Source organism: Borostomias antarcticus, assembly GCF_949987555.1.
Source record: "Borostomias antarcticus genome assembly, chromosome: 16".
Classification (NCBI taxonomy): Eukaryota; Metazoa; Chordata; class Actinopteri; order Stomiiformes; family Stomiidae; genus Borostomias; species Borostomias antarcticus.
The window spans coordinates 18,957,677-18,972,676 of NC_140249.1; the positions used below are offsets into that span (position 1 = coordinate 18,957,677).

At 52.0% G+C, this 15,000-nt stretch overlaps 1 protein-coding gene across 1 annotated transcript in view; it reads left to right on the top strand.

The window, feature by feature from the left end:
- cttnbp2 (cortactin binding protein 2) overlaps window positions 1-15,000 on the top strand; it is a gene marked incomplete at its 3' end in the record, with an annotated part of 50,261 nt that overhangs the window by 27,080 nt on the left and 8,181 nt on the right. Inside the window, exons 4-10 of the mRNA XM_084450940.1 lie at window positions 3,886-5,296; window positions 7,508-7,804; window positions 8,233-8,332; window positions 9,868-10,018; window positions 10,647-10,871; window positions 11,107-11,224; window positions 11,901-12,176. Coding sequence (XP_084307066.1) covers window positions 3,886-5,296; window positions 7,508-7,804; window positions 8,233-8,332; window positions 9,868-10,018; window positions 10,647-10,871; window positions 11,107-11,224; window positions 11,901-12,176 — 2,578 coding nt within the window. The remainder of the gene's footprint in view (window positions 1-3,885; window positions 5,297-7,507; window positions 7,805-8,232; window positions 8,333-9,867; window positions 10,019-10,646; window positions 10,872-11,106; window positions 11,225-11,900; window positions 12,177-15,000) is intronic.

The window sequence follows — 15,000 nt, forward strand, 5'->3', positions numbered from 1 at the left end:
CCTCTGAGAACAGGAAGCGTGTACGCAGCTCGCTCCCTCTCCCAGAATAAACGACTGTTGTTATGACGACGAGGCCCTCTGATTGCACGGTTGTAGCTATCTGCTACATCTGAAGTGCACTATGTGAGAAGACAAGCATCATTAATATTAACAGTTCAGAGGACCCTTGAGGTAACTGAACAGAATGCAAACAACCATTTCAGACAATAGCAGTGTTAATTTTGACAGCAAATTTTGATCTAGTTTTAGTCAAAGTCTTTTAAATGCTAATTGTTTTGGTTTTAGTCTAGTTTTCGTTCAATAGCATTGAGATTTTAGTCGACTAAATTGACAGTATTTAGTCGGCTAAAATTGAATGGGTTTAATTAAAGTGTAATGCATTATTTAACCATTTCTCTAGAATTTTTAAACTCATCACGGAGGGAGTATATATTTAACTGATGGAAAAAGCTATTGAATTACATTTCTGTGCGCTCTCCTTGCCTGTTTGAGTTTTTCCAGCATGAGCCACGACTTTCACGTAAATCTCAGCATTCTGATTGGATCTCTTCCCAAATCGTCCCTCCCTAAGATTTTAATCTAGTTTTTATTTGTTGACGAAAACGGCATTGGATTACGTCTTAGTTCTTGTCATCATAAATTGTTTTTTATTTAGTTATCGTCACATGACGATGACTAATTGAAGGTCGTCGGCGAATCATTTTCGTCATAGTTTTCGTCAACGAAATGAACCCTGCACGAGAGCCCCCAGGTTGCTAGGTAAACCTTACTGTGTAATATTTATCTTGAGTGAGCTCTAAGCTGTTGAAATATTCATGAGGTCTTGAGCGAACGGGAAGCTCCGGTGTCACTGACCCGTAGGTACGTAGCCTGGAGGAGGGGGACTCTGCTTACGGGCCTAATGGAGGCGGGGCTTGATGAATGAATCATGAGGCAGAGGGCAGGATCCGGCTGATGAGATGCACACACGCTGGCGCGTTCATGGCAGATGGACATGTCCGTGGACTTTGTCAGTAAGCATTTGCGTCTCGGCTGTGTTTGAACAGCAAGGTGACAACCCGGAAGCTTCCATTCAACCGTCTGACAATAGTCCAAAAACTACAAGACTACCAAAGAATTGTTCTCTCCCCCCTATCCTTCTGCTATCTCATTTGTGTAGATTATCTTGCAAATTGACCTTTTGGGGACACTAAAAATGTACATACTCTTCTAGCCATAGGTACAAGGGCATTCTAAATACTGCTCCACTTTATGTCATGCTCCAGGGATCAGAATAGAGCAATTATTCATGACGTATTACATTCCCAAGTCCCTCTGTCTCACTAACAAGAAGCAGATAGCAGTAATGCCCCATTTGAATCACACCTCAAACAACACTTTTATTCAGCTTTATAACCCCATTCACAGCTCCTTACTCACTCTCAGTGATGATCTGTGCCCCCGCTGTGTGGATTAGAGAGGGGGGGGGGGTGTTAGGGAGCGGGGGCAGTCGTGATATCAGGCTCATTGTTGGGGCTCGTTAGAGTGACAGGGCCAGGCCATTGCCCAGAAAGCCCAGCTAAGCCAATAGACTCTCTCTGCCAACACAGAGCTAACAATAGCGCCCACGCTCCAGATTTAGTCGCCGGAGGGTTGACAAGTCATTGAATTTCAATCGCATGTTGGTAGCATTAGATTCCTGGACACTATTTTTTGGGGGGAGAGAGATAATGTCTATAAATTACAGGACCTGGGGGGATGGGGGGGGGGTCTTTACTCTGCCAAAGTGATCACACACATTACAAACTGTATAGTGAGCGACGACACGACCCTCAGGACACACATGCAGCCTGCATTAATCCTGTCCGCCACCAGGGGCAGCCAGGAGCAGCGGGGACCAAGCGCTCAGTCCAAGTTCTGGTCAGGGACCGAACTGAAGAGCATCTGTTGTTCTGCATGCCTTTCATACTTCGGGGGCAAACCCTTGCGAACGCGGGGAGAACGTGTGAACTTCGCACAGAAAGAGCCTTCTCGCTGTGAGGCGACGGTACTAGGTACTGCGTCACCACGCCGCACACGAGCAACTTTGGAGTTTGGCGTCTCGCTCGGCGCGGCGAGCCGGGTTCTACCTCCTGAGCAACGCGCCGGCCTCTCATTCACCCAAAGCCCCTTTTGCTCCGTGACTAATGATTCGGTCGATATCTCTAAAATAGAGGCGCCATCACAGAATGCAAACGATGTGTCGGGGAACGAATCTGTCCTACGGGAGTGGAACATGGAGACCAACATTTTTGGCAAGCATTTCCATATCTGAGTTTAGGCAGTTGCGCATCTTATCCAGATCATCTCAACAACTGGTTGCACAATCCTGTCTCCATACAAAGACCCTCCTGCTTTATCCCATCACCGTTTTTCTCAATAGCCTGAAAACATAAATTAACCTGAACCTTTCTGTCAGAACACTAATTTACATTTCTGAATCTCACTGGTTTGCTTACAGTATATTTAACTTTATTGAAAGGATAAAACCCCTTGAGATGAATCATCTCGTTTTCGAGGGGGTCCTTGAAACATAGATACAGAACAACAGTAACAACCAAAAAACAAAAACAAAACAAAAAAAGCATAACAGCAAAAATAAATATACAACATATAAACAGAATGGTACAAAGCACTGATACACAGTACAGTCATACATTCCTACACTCATACAGTCTCCACAGTTACCTTGGTATGGCTGGGTCCATGCCTGTATACTTAACTGAGTTTGTGACATACAGTATGGGAAAACATAGAAATACAGTCACAAGCGTTCCTGTTTAAACTCTAACCTCAATATGTGACAATGCAGGTGTATTGTGAACAGATATTCAGACTAGCGGTAGTGTGGGCAGGATCTTCTGCCTCTGAAAAGACCCGTCACACTAGACCACTCCTGTCACGATGGCCGACAGACGCAGCCACCCTGGACCTCTTCGCTTTCGCGTCAGGGCCACTTCAGCCTGGCGAAAAAGGCGTACTGTAGCTATAGCAACCCATGTCGCTCACGATTTGGCTGCAGCAAGATCATCATCTGCTGGATCCAGAAAACGGCCCGATGGGTTGGTTTCAAGCTCAAGATGGCAGAAAAGGCGGATAGTAAGACTTTTTAGATTTTTTTCATTTTCCTATTGTAAAAAGCCGTTGAAGAGCATTGCAGGCAGGTGAGCAGGTGGCAGGGCACCTCTACAGGTCAGGAAGTGATGGTATCGATTAACGCGACAGTAGTTAGCGGGCTCTCGACTCCGCCGTACGCATGCACAAGAGGGGCACCGAGATGGACTGGGAACGTACGCGCATGATTGTGTGATTGATAGGTGGTGTGTGTGTGTTTTGCGTGACACGCCCGATATGCGGCGCGGAGCATGTCTTGGGGGAACAAAGTGCGAGCGTGACGGGAGTTATGTGGTGCGAACAGCACCGTGCTGTTTGTGTCTGGGAGGAAAGCGTTTGATTTGTGTGATGTACTACATAGGTGTGTGTCTGAGTGTGTGTGTTTGACGGATACCTGAGATACCTTAGCGTGTGCTAGCGTGTGTAGGACACACGTAATACTGCATGGGGGCGCGTTCACACGGCAGATTTCGCAGGCCGCTAAAACGGCGAGGCGCACCGGGTCGTCCCTGGCCGGCGCTGTTCGTCGCCAAGCGACGGAATGCATCAATCATAGGGCGTCGCCTCCGCGCTCGGCGGAAAAACTCAAATATTTTCGACTTTGCGGCGCCGATAAAACGGCTAAGACGCCTGACAGGATCTGCCACGTGAATGCGCCCTCACGGATGAACGCGGCCCTCACTGACGTGACCGTGTGTCTGTCCCCCCCCACCCCACACACACACACACACACACACACACACGCACACACAGCTGGAGCTGGAGAAGCTGCAGCTGCAGAGCCTGGAGCAGGAGCACCGCTCGCTGAGCGCCCAGCTGAAGGACGAGCGGGAGAAGAACAAGCACATCGTCATGATGCTGGTGCGCGAGTGCAAGCAGCTGGCCACGCGCGTGGTGGAGGAGTCGCAGCGCTTCGACGAGCTCTCCGCCCGCCTGGACGAGGAGGCGCGGCAGGCCGGCCGGCTCCAGGAGGAGCTGGCGGCCGAGCGGCAGCGGGGTCAGCAGATGGAGGCCAAGATGGAGAAGCAGCTGTCGGAGTTCGACACGGAGCGCGAGCAGCTGCGCGCCCGGCTGGGCCGCGAGGAGGCGGAGAGCCAGGGGCTGCGCCTGCAGGTGGAGCAGCTCAGGACCCAACAGGCCGGCGGGAAAGTCGGGAAGGAGGTCCCGGCGGCCGGCGCCAAGGCCCCGCCCCACCCCGCCGCCGCCGCCGCGCCGCCCAGACCCAAACCCACAGCCTCGGTCGCCGTGGCCACAGAACCAGTCAGCTGGCGAACTGCATCCTGCCAAACGGACCCGCCGGAGCCCGAGGGCCCGAAGAAGACCCCCCTCACCATCCCCGTCAAGCCCACCCCAGCCAACTACGCCGGCCTAAGTCTGCCCAAGACCGCCGGGGCGGGGCGGGGGCCGCCGGCGCCACAGACGGAGAACGGGGGCGAGGGCCAGACGGGGCCCCACGGCCTGCCCACCGGGGTCAGCCCGCGCGTCCAGGCCGCCCGCTACAAGTTCCAGGAGCAGGACCAAAACGGCAGCACCTCCCAGAGCCCCGCCTCCCAGAGCCCGCCCGCCCGCGACCTCTCCCCCACCAACCGCGACAACTTCGCCGCCAAGCAGCAGGCGCGGCACACCGTCACGCAGGTCCTCTCGCGGTTCACCAGCCCGCCGGCAGCAGGGCTGCGCCCCGGCCTGCCCCACTCCGCCTCCGAGGGCGGCCCCTTCCCCGGCCGGCTGGGCCACCCCCAGATCGGCCTCAAGTCGCCCACCGTGGCCAGGATCGACCGGGGCAACCCGCCCCCCATCCCGCCCAAAAAGCCGGGCCTCTCCCAAACCCCCTCGCCCCCACACCCGCCCATCAAAGTGGCGGGGGACGGCGGCCGCTCCCCCGGGGCGGGGCTAAAGCCGGCCACGCCCCAGCTGCCGCCCAAACCCGCCCTGGACCTGGTCCCAGCCCTGACGGCGTCTCAGGTGGGTTCCTGTCCCTCAGCGGTGGGGGGGGCGAGGGGGCCGCAGCACCGGGCAGCATGTGCGGAGTGCCCCCCCCCCGGCGCTGCTGCCGCCACCGTCGGTAGCCCCCCCGTAAACCCCGCCCCCTCCCCCTCCTCCTCCTCCGCTAGTGCTCCACCCCGTAGCCCCCGTGCCCCCGGCAGCTCCCTGGCAACAGCATCAGGTAAGGGGGCACCACGCTCCCCCACCCGCTCTCCCCACTGCCTCCTCTCTGCTCCACTCCCTTTCCACTCCAGGTTAGCTTAGCCTAGCCTAGCGTTAGCATTCAGGCTATAGGGAAACATGCTTTAACCACAGGAATCCAGAGCTGAATAGATCATACGGGTCAGTCCAGTTTAGCTCTGCTTATTGGATGCGGTTGATTCTTAGCCTGACCCTAAACCACTGCTTGAGATCTGGTCTCTCTCTCTCTCTCTCTACTTACTACTACTGCCCACTTTCGGCGCCTGTCATCTCCCTGCTTTCTCCAATCCTCCTGTCCTGTCACATTAGCCCTCTCAGGTTCACACAGACTCCCTGTCGCTAACACAGTGACTGAGTATGGGTTAGACAGTGGGCTAGCCATGCAGGTGTGGACCAAGGTCCCAGTGTCATTATAGAGGCAATGGTCTTGTCCACCTGTCCCTGGTCAGATGGGGGTGAGTGCAGGGTAACCCTCTCCTGTCTGAAGCTGATGCCAGAGGCTGCTCTTTACCCCTCCCTCCCTTCCTTCCTCCAATAGCATGATGCCAACCATTCTTCACTTCCTGTTTCCCCTCTCACTAACCCCTCCCCCTGTCCACTCTCTTTCCTGCTTCAGCTTCTGCACCTCGTGTGATGTCACATATTGATGTTTATGGTCATATTTAAATGTTTGTGCCTTGGTAGGCTTACATTTCCATGTTTGGTTGTATTGTTTTGACTGGTGGACAAATTCCCCGTAGAGAAACCAAAGAAGCTGCTTTGCACAGGACAAATATGCATGACACTGTCCTGTTCCTGTCATCTAGAGTTTACTTCAAAGTCTGTCGGCTACATTCAAGCTAATTAGGAATGTGCCTGTTTTTTCAGCAAACGGTTTTAACCTGCACACATTCTCTATTTCAGTAGCTTATACTGGCTGTGGCCGATAATATCATGAAGCCTGCATGCATCAGGTTATCAGATTTCACCTTTAAATGCTTCAGTCTCACAAATGGGTTTTATTTATCCAGTTACCGCTGTGTCTGTGCCACGGCTGCACATATAAAGTGGCATGGCCAGTATACTGTAGCTAGTTCCTCTGCCATTTAAGGCTATTTGTCCATTGAAGCAGTATTTGTAAGACTTTGAAGCCTAAATACTAGAGTAAAACGGTACTTTACTGTCAGCAATATACTGTCAAGTCATTGTACCCACCCCTCCTAAAAAATTTAGCTCAAAAGCAGCAACTTGCCACCTGTTTCAATGTATTGAGTGTCTGTAACTCCACACTGTAACTGTAAAAGATAAACATTTTGGATAGTGTGACTGCAATGGCTGTCATTAGAGATGTCCTTAAAATACTGAACTAGACTTTTTCCCCTCTTCTCGCCTTTTCAGTCCCTCAGACAAGGGTGTGCTTTGAAGGTCTTCCACTCTCTCTGCTCTAAACTGCACTCTTTTAACCTGCTTGCCCCGAAAAGCACCAAATAATATTATAGCCCTCGTTAGCGTTCTAGCTAGCTAACAACATTTTCCAGTTTCCCGCCTTTTCCATTCTTAGTGTCATATTTAGCATTTACAACACAGTACAAGGGGATAGAATTTAGTTGCAAATGTAGGTTCTAGTTTTTTATTCTTTCTGCTGCTTCTTACTCATGTGCTCATGTAATATTTATCTTTAAGTCAAAGTGGTCTTCCTCTGTCCACACAAATGCTGTTGAATATTTATGACAGTGACTTACCAATATCTGTGTGCATGTTGTGCATGGTTGATGTTTTTTTGTTTTTTTTAGATTTAGTGATTGAAATTAACACGTGAGTGAGTGGACGGATGAGTAGACTGATGAATGGATGGATGGATGATTTTGCAGTCATCCAGTAAAATGGATACCTGGGTTCCATGACCTTCCACCTGCTATTATAGCCGATCAAAATTCAACATTAGGGAGATGTGTAAACTGTAAAAACACATTATCTCACCATGCCGACTTTGTCAGACGCTGTCAACGCAAACAGCCCATAATCGTTTCTAAATAACTGAGATTCCTATATTGACCGCGCTGATCTGTAGCGTGCGCTAACGAGGCGATACAGGGCTTCAGATGGAATATGTCCGTGGAGCTCAGGTGTGCACACTCCCCTTACACATGGTCCCAACATGGCCGCTTACCCAGTCAGGCTTAAACAATTTTCCCCCCTTAACCCCCCCCAGGCTGGCGTCCCCCCATAGCCCCCTCGCTAACCTGCGGTGGGCCCGTTGCCCTGGACGACGGCCGCCCCCTGCTCCTTCAAGCTGCTTCCCAGGGAAATGTCACTTTATTGTCAATGCTGCTTAACCAAGACCCCACGGATAATACTAGTCACCTTGAAGACCACCCAACCAATACTAGTCACCTTGAAGACCACCCAACCAATACTAGTCACCTTGAAGACCACCCAACCAATACTAGTCACCTTGAAGACCACCCAACCTCTGCCTTGTTTGCTGCTGCTCAGAACGGACACACAGGTACCGACCAAGACTGTGGAAATATCTGAATTGATGAATGTTGATTTATTTTATAGTTGTTGAATGATTTATAGTTAGTGCATAGTTATATAAGGCTAGTTGAGTTTGTAGTCTTTAGAGTCTACATGGAAATACTAATAGCAGTGCAATAGTGTGTTAACAATGGAACTATCTAGGGATAATGGGGCCGTTAAGATAACATTAACATATTGCTACAGTCAGAGGCAGAGTGTGTGTGTGTGTGTGTGCCATGCCATGCCGTCCCAATCTCTCGGTGAACACACAAACTTCAAAGCCGGGATATCAAGCCACTCTGTCACACACACATACACACACTCGTTCTGCCAAAAACAAATTACATTTTTTATTTTTTATTTTCCTTATCTCCCCCCCCCTCCCCTCCCTCTCCATCCCTCTCCATCCCTCAGACTGCGTTAAGCTGCTGCTGACTTCGGGGGTGTCCGCTGATGTTTCTGATGAAAACGGATTCACGCCTTTACACTTCGCCGCCGCTCACGGCCACCACAGGTTAGTTCCCAGCTGAGGTGTCACATCAGACACGGTCCCCCGGTGTGTCCCCCAAACGACCCTTAAACCGGTGTCCCCTCAATATGTGTCCCCCATACAGCATCTCTCGGTAGCTGGGTTGGTACTGGATAGCCAGGAGCAAGACAGAGGCAGAGACAGTTTTCCCTTTGATTGACAGTAGAATATTCATCTTCTGTATGCAGTGGGATTAAACATTCAAAATTAAAATAAAAAGATCAGTGTAAATCTGACAGTCTGCACTTTAAGCCAGTAGTTATTGTATTATCTCCTGTATCATTTCATATCTAAAGTTGAGTAGTACAGAGCCAAAAATGACACAGTGTGTTATGGTCCAAACGCTTTGGGCGCTAACTTTGCCTGTCCAGCCATTTACTATATGAAGCATCAAGGAATTAAGGTTGTGGGGGTTGTTTGTGGACAAGGTAAGAGTGACTGTGAGAGTCTCTGTGTCTGGCGCCCTCCTGTGGACAAGAGACAGGGTGCAGCTGGGACGACCTGCCCGCTGCCTTGTGTGGAACACGACCGATGCCAGAGCCACAGTGCCGGCTCCACGGCACTCTGATGCCAGCTGGCTTCTACGCCACCTCTTTGACGGCATGGCATCTTAATGGCACATTTAAGCCGGTTGCTCTATGACCCAGGCAGGTTTTAAAAGGAAAACCTGTTCATCCGTCTGGCTTCCTAAATGTCAAGTCTCACCCGGGTCCCTTCACGTTTGCTTTGTGGATGAAATGTTGAAATGACCGTTCACCACGAAGCAGTGTCAGAGATCAGCACAAACCCATCTTCCTTCTTCCCCTCAAAGCCAGCGACGGTCTTGCGAGGTGAAGGTCTTAAGTGTGTGCGCGTGTGTGCGCGTGTGTGTATAGGGTTTATCCGTGCCTGGCCGGCTGAGAAATGTGCAGTGTTGTTATCATGTGACCGCCGTGGTATTAATAGGGCAGGGATAGCCGATCGGACCGTTGACAGCTAAACACCGAGACGATTGGCCGCGTAACGGCGCCTTGTACGCTGTCAGCTTCGGTTGGGGCCTCCCGGCGTTGGCGTTGGCGTTGGCGCCGCGGCCTCGGGGGTGCTGCGTTTCTCGCGCCGCGCGGGGTCGGGTTCCCCCCGGCTCACCTTCCTCTTCGCTAGCCAGGTGCTCCTTCTGGAACCTGGGCGTGTTTAAGGTCTTCTCTCGTTTCTGGACAGATGTTTGTGTCTTTTGTCACCAGACAGGTGGCCTGTGTGTGCTTGCGAGGTCGAATCATGTCCCCAGACAGGTGTTCAGCGTGCGTGACTGTGTGTGTTTTGTTGATGTTTGTCTTTGCTTGTGAGCTCGTCGGCATTGGAAATGAGGGAAACCTCAATTGCCCCACGAGTTTAAATAAAGGTTTGAAATGAAGTGTGTGTGTTTGTGTGTGTGTCTTTGTGTATTGCTGTGCATGTAATGGTATCGTCTCTTATTTGCAGGCCGTAGTTCAGTGTGTGTGTGTGTGTGTGTGTGTGTGAGTAACTCTCCTCTCCCCCTACAGGTGTGTGGCTGCCCTGGTGTCCGGCGGGGCAGACGTGGACCGGGGGGCCGCGGGGGGACAGACCCCCCTGTTCGTGGCGAGCGGCGCCGGCAGACCAGAGTGCGTCAGGGCCCTGCTGGACCTCAGGGCCGACCGCTCGAGGGCCACGACCGTAAGACCCCCGTACCGTACATCCATCCCATCGATATCCCACCTCACATGTCCTGAGTTGCCCTCGGCTGACCTTTGTACCCCCCCCCTAGCTGTTACCAACGGTAACCGGCCCCGGTTACCGTCCCGCGATACAAGCGTCCTCTTCCTGACCCCAGCCGTCCTGAGCTGTCCCCACAAGCTGTCCTCACAAGCTGTCCCCTCCTTAAATTTTTTTCGTGCGCCGCCCCACACAGGGACCGCGTTGTGATCGTTACAGGTTATTCGCATGTTATCATCATAACATGAAGGAAACTAGGCGTTTCAGTCTGTGATCTCGCTGGAGACTTGTACGCGACCCCCATACCTCCATAGCAATTACAGGGGTATAGCTGCCCCAGCGTTGCCTGTTCTATATTTGGAAAGCTGTCTTGTGTTATAGATAGCGCAGCGACTCCCTGTCGTGGGGGGGGCTGGCTGGTTGTCCCAGCAGGGGGCCGCAGAGCTATGCGCCGTCCGATAAGGCCAGCGACACGATTACTCAAATGTTTTGTGTGGATGTTAAATTTAGCCGTGACTTTTTCTTTTAAAGGCCACTCAAAAACACAGAGGCTCTGATGCGCGCGCGCGTGTGTGTGTGTCATCCCCAGGACAGCTGCACGGCCCTCCACGCCGCCGTCAGCTCAGGACACGTGAACACGCTGCGCCTCCTGCTCTGCCACCCGACCCCTGACCCCGCCGTCCACCCCGACCCCGACCGCGTCCCCAGCCACGACCCGGACGCCGGCGTCCTGGTGCTGTCCAGCGGGCTGCTCAACCAGGCCAACAGCGAGGGCTGGACGGCCGGACACATCGCCGCCGCCCGGGGCTTCAAGGTGGGTCGCCGCTCCGGCTGAGACTTGACCCTCCCGCTCCCGGCCTGGACACACACACACACACACAAATAAACACTCGCATGCTGCACACACACGCGCAAATACACACTCGCACGCTGCGCACACGCACACATATTCGCGTAAAAATACAGTACACACACACACACACGCACGCGTTGGCGGATGTCCCTGTCCTGCTGTCCCCGGGTTGGTAGCGCTTGTCTTCGTGTCTCAGGACTGCCTGGAGGTTCTGTGCAGCCACAGCGAGCAGGACGTGGACAGGAGGGACCGCTGGAACCGCACCATCCACGACGTCGCCACCGACGACTGCAAAGACCTGCTGGAGAACCTGCGTGAGTGGGAGGGCAGAGCACCCCGGAGCGCGGCCGACGGTTCATTCATTCATTCATTCATTCATTCATTCATTCATTCATTCATTCATTCATCCATCCGTTCATTCATCCATTCATCCATTCATTCATCCATTCATTTATCCATTCATCCATTCATTCATCCATTCATTTATCCATTCATCCATCCATCCATCCATTCATTCATTCATTCGTCCATTCATTCATTCATTCATTCATTCACGTGTTGCTGAACAGGGTTTTAAAGTGTGTTTGTATCCATTTGTGGGTTCTGTGGTTATGAATAATGGGTGTGTGACCTGGCTGTCAATATGGTGGTTTGTCTGACCATTTTCTCTGTGGTACTGGTGTATTCTACTCATGTCCCCAGATGTCTGGCCCGGACTGACTTTCTTTCTCTCTCTCTCTCACCTCTCTCTCCCCCCTTTCTCCCCTCTCTCTCCCTCTCTCTCTTCCTTCTCTCTCCCCTCTCTGTCTCTCTCTCTCCCTCTCTCTCTTCCTTCTCCCTCTCTCTCCCTTTCTCTCCTCTCTCTCTCTCTCTCTCTCCCCTCTCTCTCTCTCGCCCTCTCTCTCTCTCCTCTCTCTCTCTCTCCCTCTTTCTCTCTCTATCCTCTCTCTCTCTCTCTCTCTTTATCTCTCTCTCTCTCTCCCTCCTCAGACTCCTACAGAGTGTGTGTGTGTGTTCAGACGCCGCGCGGTGGGGAGCCCATGTGTCCGGTGGAGGTGCTGGCGGGGGAGGAGGGGGGCGCCAGCGCGCTGGGTAGCGTGAGGGTCCGGCGGGGCATGCGCTGGGCGGAGCTGGGCCACGCCCTGGGGCTGGCACTGACCGCCCACCTCCAGCTGCTCTGCGGTGACCCCGGCGCCCACCAGGCCAGGGACGACGGACACGCCCACCTGGGGCTGACGCCCGCCAGCATCGCCTCGGTGCTCATAGGTGAGGGGCGACGTCAGGGGGGGGCGGGGCTTTTATGCGGCCGCAACACACACACGCGTTCAGTTTGCACAAAAGAAGCACATTGCCAGAATACGCCAAGTGTGCGCTATTATACATGTGCATAAAACACATCCTTGTTTGAATGCTCTATACTGTGTGTGTGTGTGTGTGTGTGTGTGTGTGTGTGTGTGTGTGTGTGTGTGTATGTGTGTGTGTACATACTGTATGTCCATGTGCTTACAGTACCTGTTATCTAACGGTGCCCTCCCAGCGGTCTGTTGACCAGAGAGGGGCTGGCATATCTGGCTTATCGACAGGGAATCGTCCCTATCATCGTAGCCACCGCCCCCCCCCCCCCCCCCCCCGGTCCCGAGCCGCCACGTTCGCCAAGGTGTCGCGCGCCGTTTTTAGAACGCAACACGACACACGCCTAAACAGCTGCCGCCCCCCCGAAACACCTCGCAGCTCCGCGCTCGAGTTAGAATTTCCCCATCGTCAGCAGACCGAGTGTCTGGAGGAGGAGGAGGAGGTGAGATGAGTCCCTCTGATGAAGGGTCGCTCACCAGGTGAATCGTTTTCAGAGGACAGTTCCTAGATGGTTCATTTGAACACACAGTCCCTGAACTGCGCCCTCCGGTGGCTCGCATTTCAACATCCTAAAAGCTTTGTTGTTCCTCGTTTGCGTACAAACCTTTTAATTCGGCTTCCACGGCTCATAATTAAAAAAAATATAAAAATACAGACTCATAGCACACAGTCAATATAGAAATAGACTCATAACACATCATAACATAACTGGCATAGCACATCATAACATAACTGGCATAAAGACGTATGGGTTGCGTCCATAGCTTCACGTCGCTCTGTAGATTCAGTTTCAGCGTGTCCTGACCGCTCTCTAACAGACTATGCAGGCATATCACTTCCCTCCCAGTCTGTTCAGATCTATCTGGCATTAACTTGACTCTTAATGAATCATTTCCATGAGTCATTCCATTCAAATCCTGTGTATCCGATGTGTATCTATGCGTGCCTTACACTCATGATGGAGTGCGAAGAGACTTAATATGATGTAGAAACGATACCTTGTGATATTATATGATAATGCTATTTCCCTGAAGGGCGTCTGTGAATAGCGGCGCTGTTAGATTGATGGTTCGCGAGCGCGGGACTGATTGGCGATATCATGCGTCATCCTGGCACCTGGCTTTGCAGCTGCGATGGGAAAAAGGTCACACACAGACAAGCTCTCTCTATCACACACACACACACACTAGTGTTGCACGGTATACCAAAATTCTGTAGTTTTTCTATACTTTTTTGTTAAAAACGGTTCGGTATTAGAATTTCCCAACGTTCGGTACGTATTGTAGGTCAGATGTGTCTCTGGTGTGAGTGACCGAGGGGATGCACCTGCCAGACAGCACGTTTGTCTAGATTCCACCTCATCATCCGGTCGTCAGATGGACCTGCATCTTTGTCTCCAGTCATCCCGGTCCTCCATACACCTGGTGATCTCATCGGTGGTCTCCACTCCCGCATCCATCTTGATAATGTCCATGAATGTTGTAGTAGTATGTCCTTGCGACTTGCGTCCGCGCCATGGAGACGGCTCCCATAACGCCAGCTTGTGCACCTGGCCGGAAGCTCACGGTGTCTGTAGCAATTTCCTCGCTTCTATTTTCCCCACTCACCCTTGGCCTCTCTCCGTACTGACCTTCACTGACGTGCGCGTTATGACTAATGTCCAGGGCTGCATGTAGCATTCTGGTGTAGCGTCCGTCCAGCGACCTCTGCAGGGAGTGGCTCGGGGGTCCAACAGGAGAACGGCCTTCGCGGTGGCGTCGAAGAAGCGGAGCTTGGTTTCATGGGGGAGGTTGGGTTTCCACACGTTGCTCATGCCATTTCGAGCTCTCCACGTGAGCGCCTTCCTCACTCTGAGGTCCTGCTCCCTTGAGTTGACCCAAGAGCCATGTATTTTGAAGTCTTCAACCTCCTTCAGAGCGCAGTACCTTCAGCTGTCACTAGGGGGCAGATGGTCCGGGATGTTATAGGTGATCACCTCAGTTTTCTTACCTCACACAATTTTTTTGTACTATTTAAAATGGGTAAAATCATATTTGATTGTAGAACTGCACACAGCGCGCTGGTACACTCACTCCCTCTCTCCGTCACTCGCAATTCTCACACGTTTGACCCCTCTGTAAACACTAAACAGTCCCTCCTCAGCTGCTCTCCGTGCTGTCAAAACACGTCAACGACAGCTGAATAGAACAATCCGGAATAGTCTACACGAATGCTTGGTGTCATCATGAACACCTCTGCACAAATGTGTCCAAAACTGATGCAGTTAGTTAACAATGATAAGCTAGTATTTTCTTAACACAACACGGTCAATCTTGTAGACACAACTCTTCAAGTAAGGTATTAGCAAGGGAGGTAAAGCAGATCCTCAGTTCGATCCCAGCTTCCGACAATGTGCCGAAGTGTCCTTGAGAAAGACACTGAACCCCAAAACCGGTCATGTGTGGCTCGGTGGCACAGTACCTACAACTGGTGCCACACAGCAAGGTCTCCGGGCATCTCTGTGCAGAGTTTGCATGTTCTCCCTGTGTTCGCAAGACAATGCGCAGAAGAACATGCGAAAAACACGCAAAAACGTTTTGAAAAAGTCAAAAATCTGATCTAACCCAACGCACAGACACACACACACACGCACACACACACACAGACACGCACACACACACACAGACACACACACACAGACAAGCTCTCTCTATCACATGCACACACACACGCACACACACACAGACAAGCTCCCTCT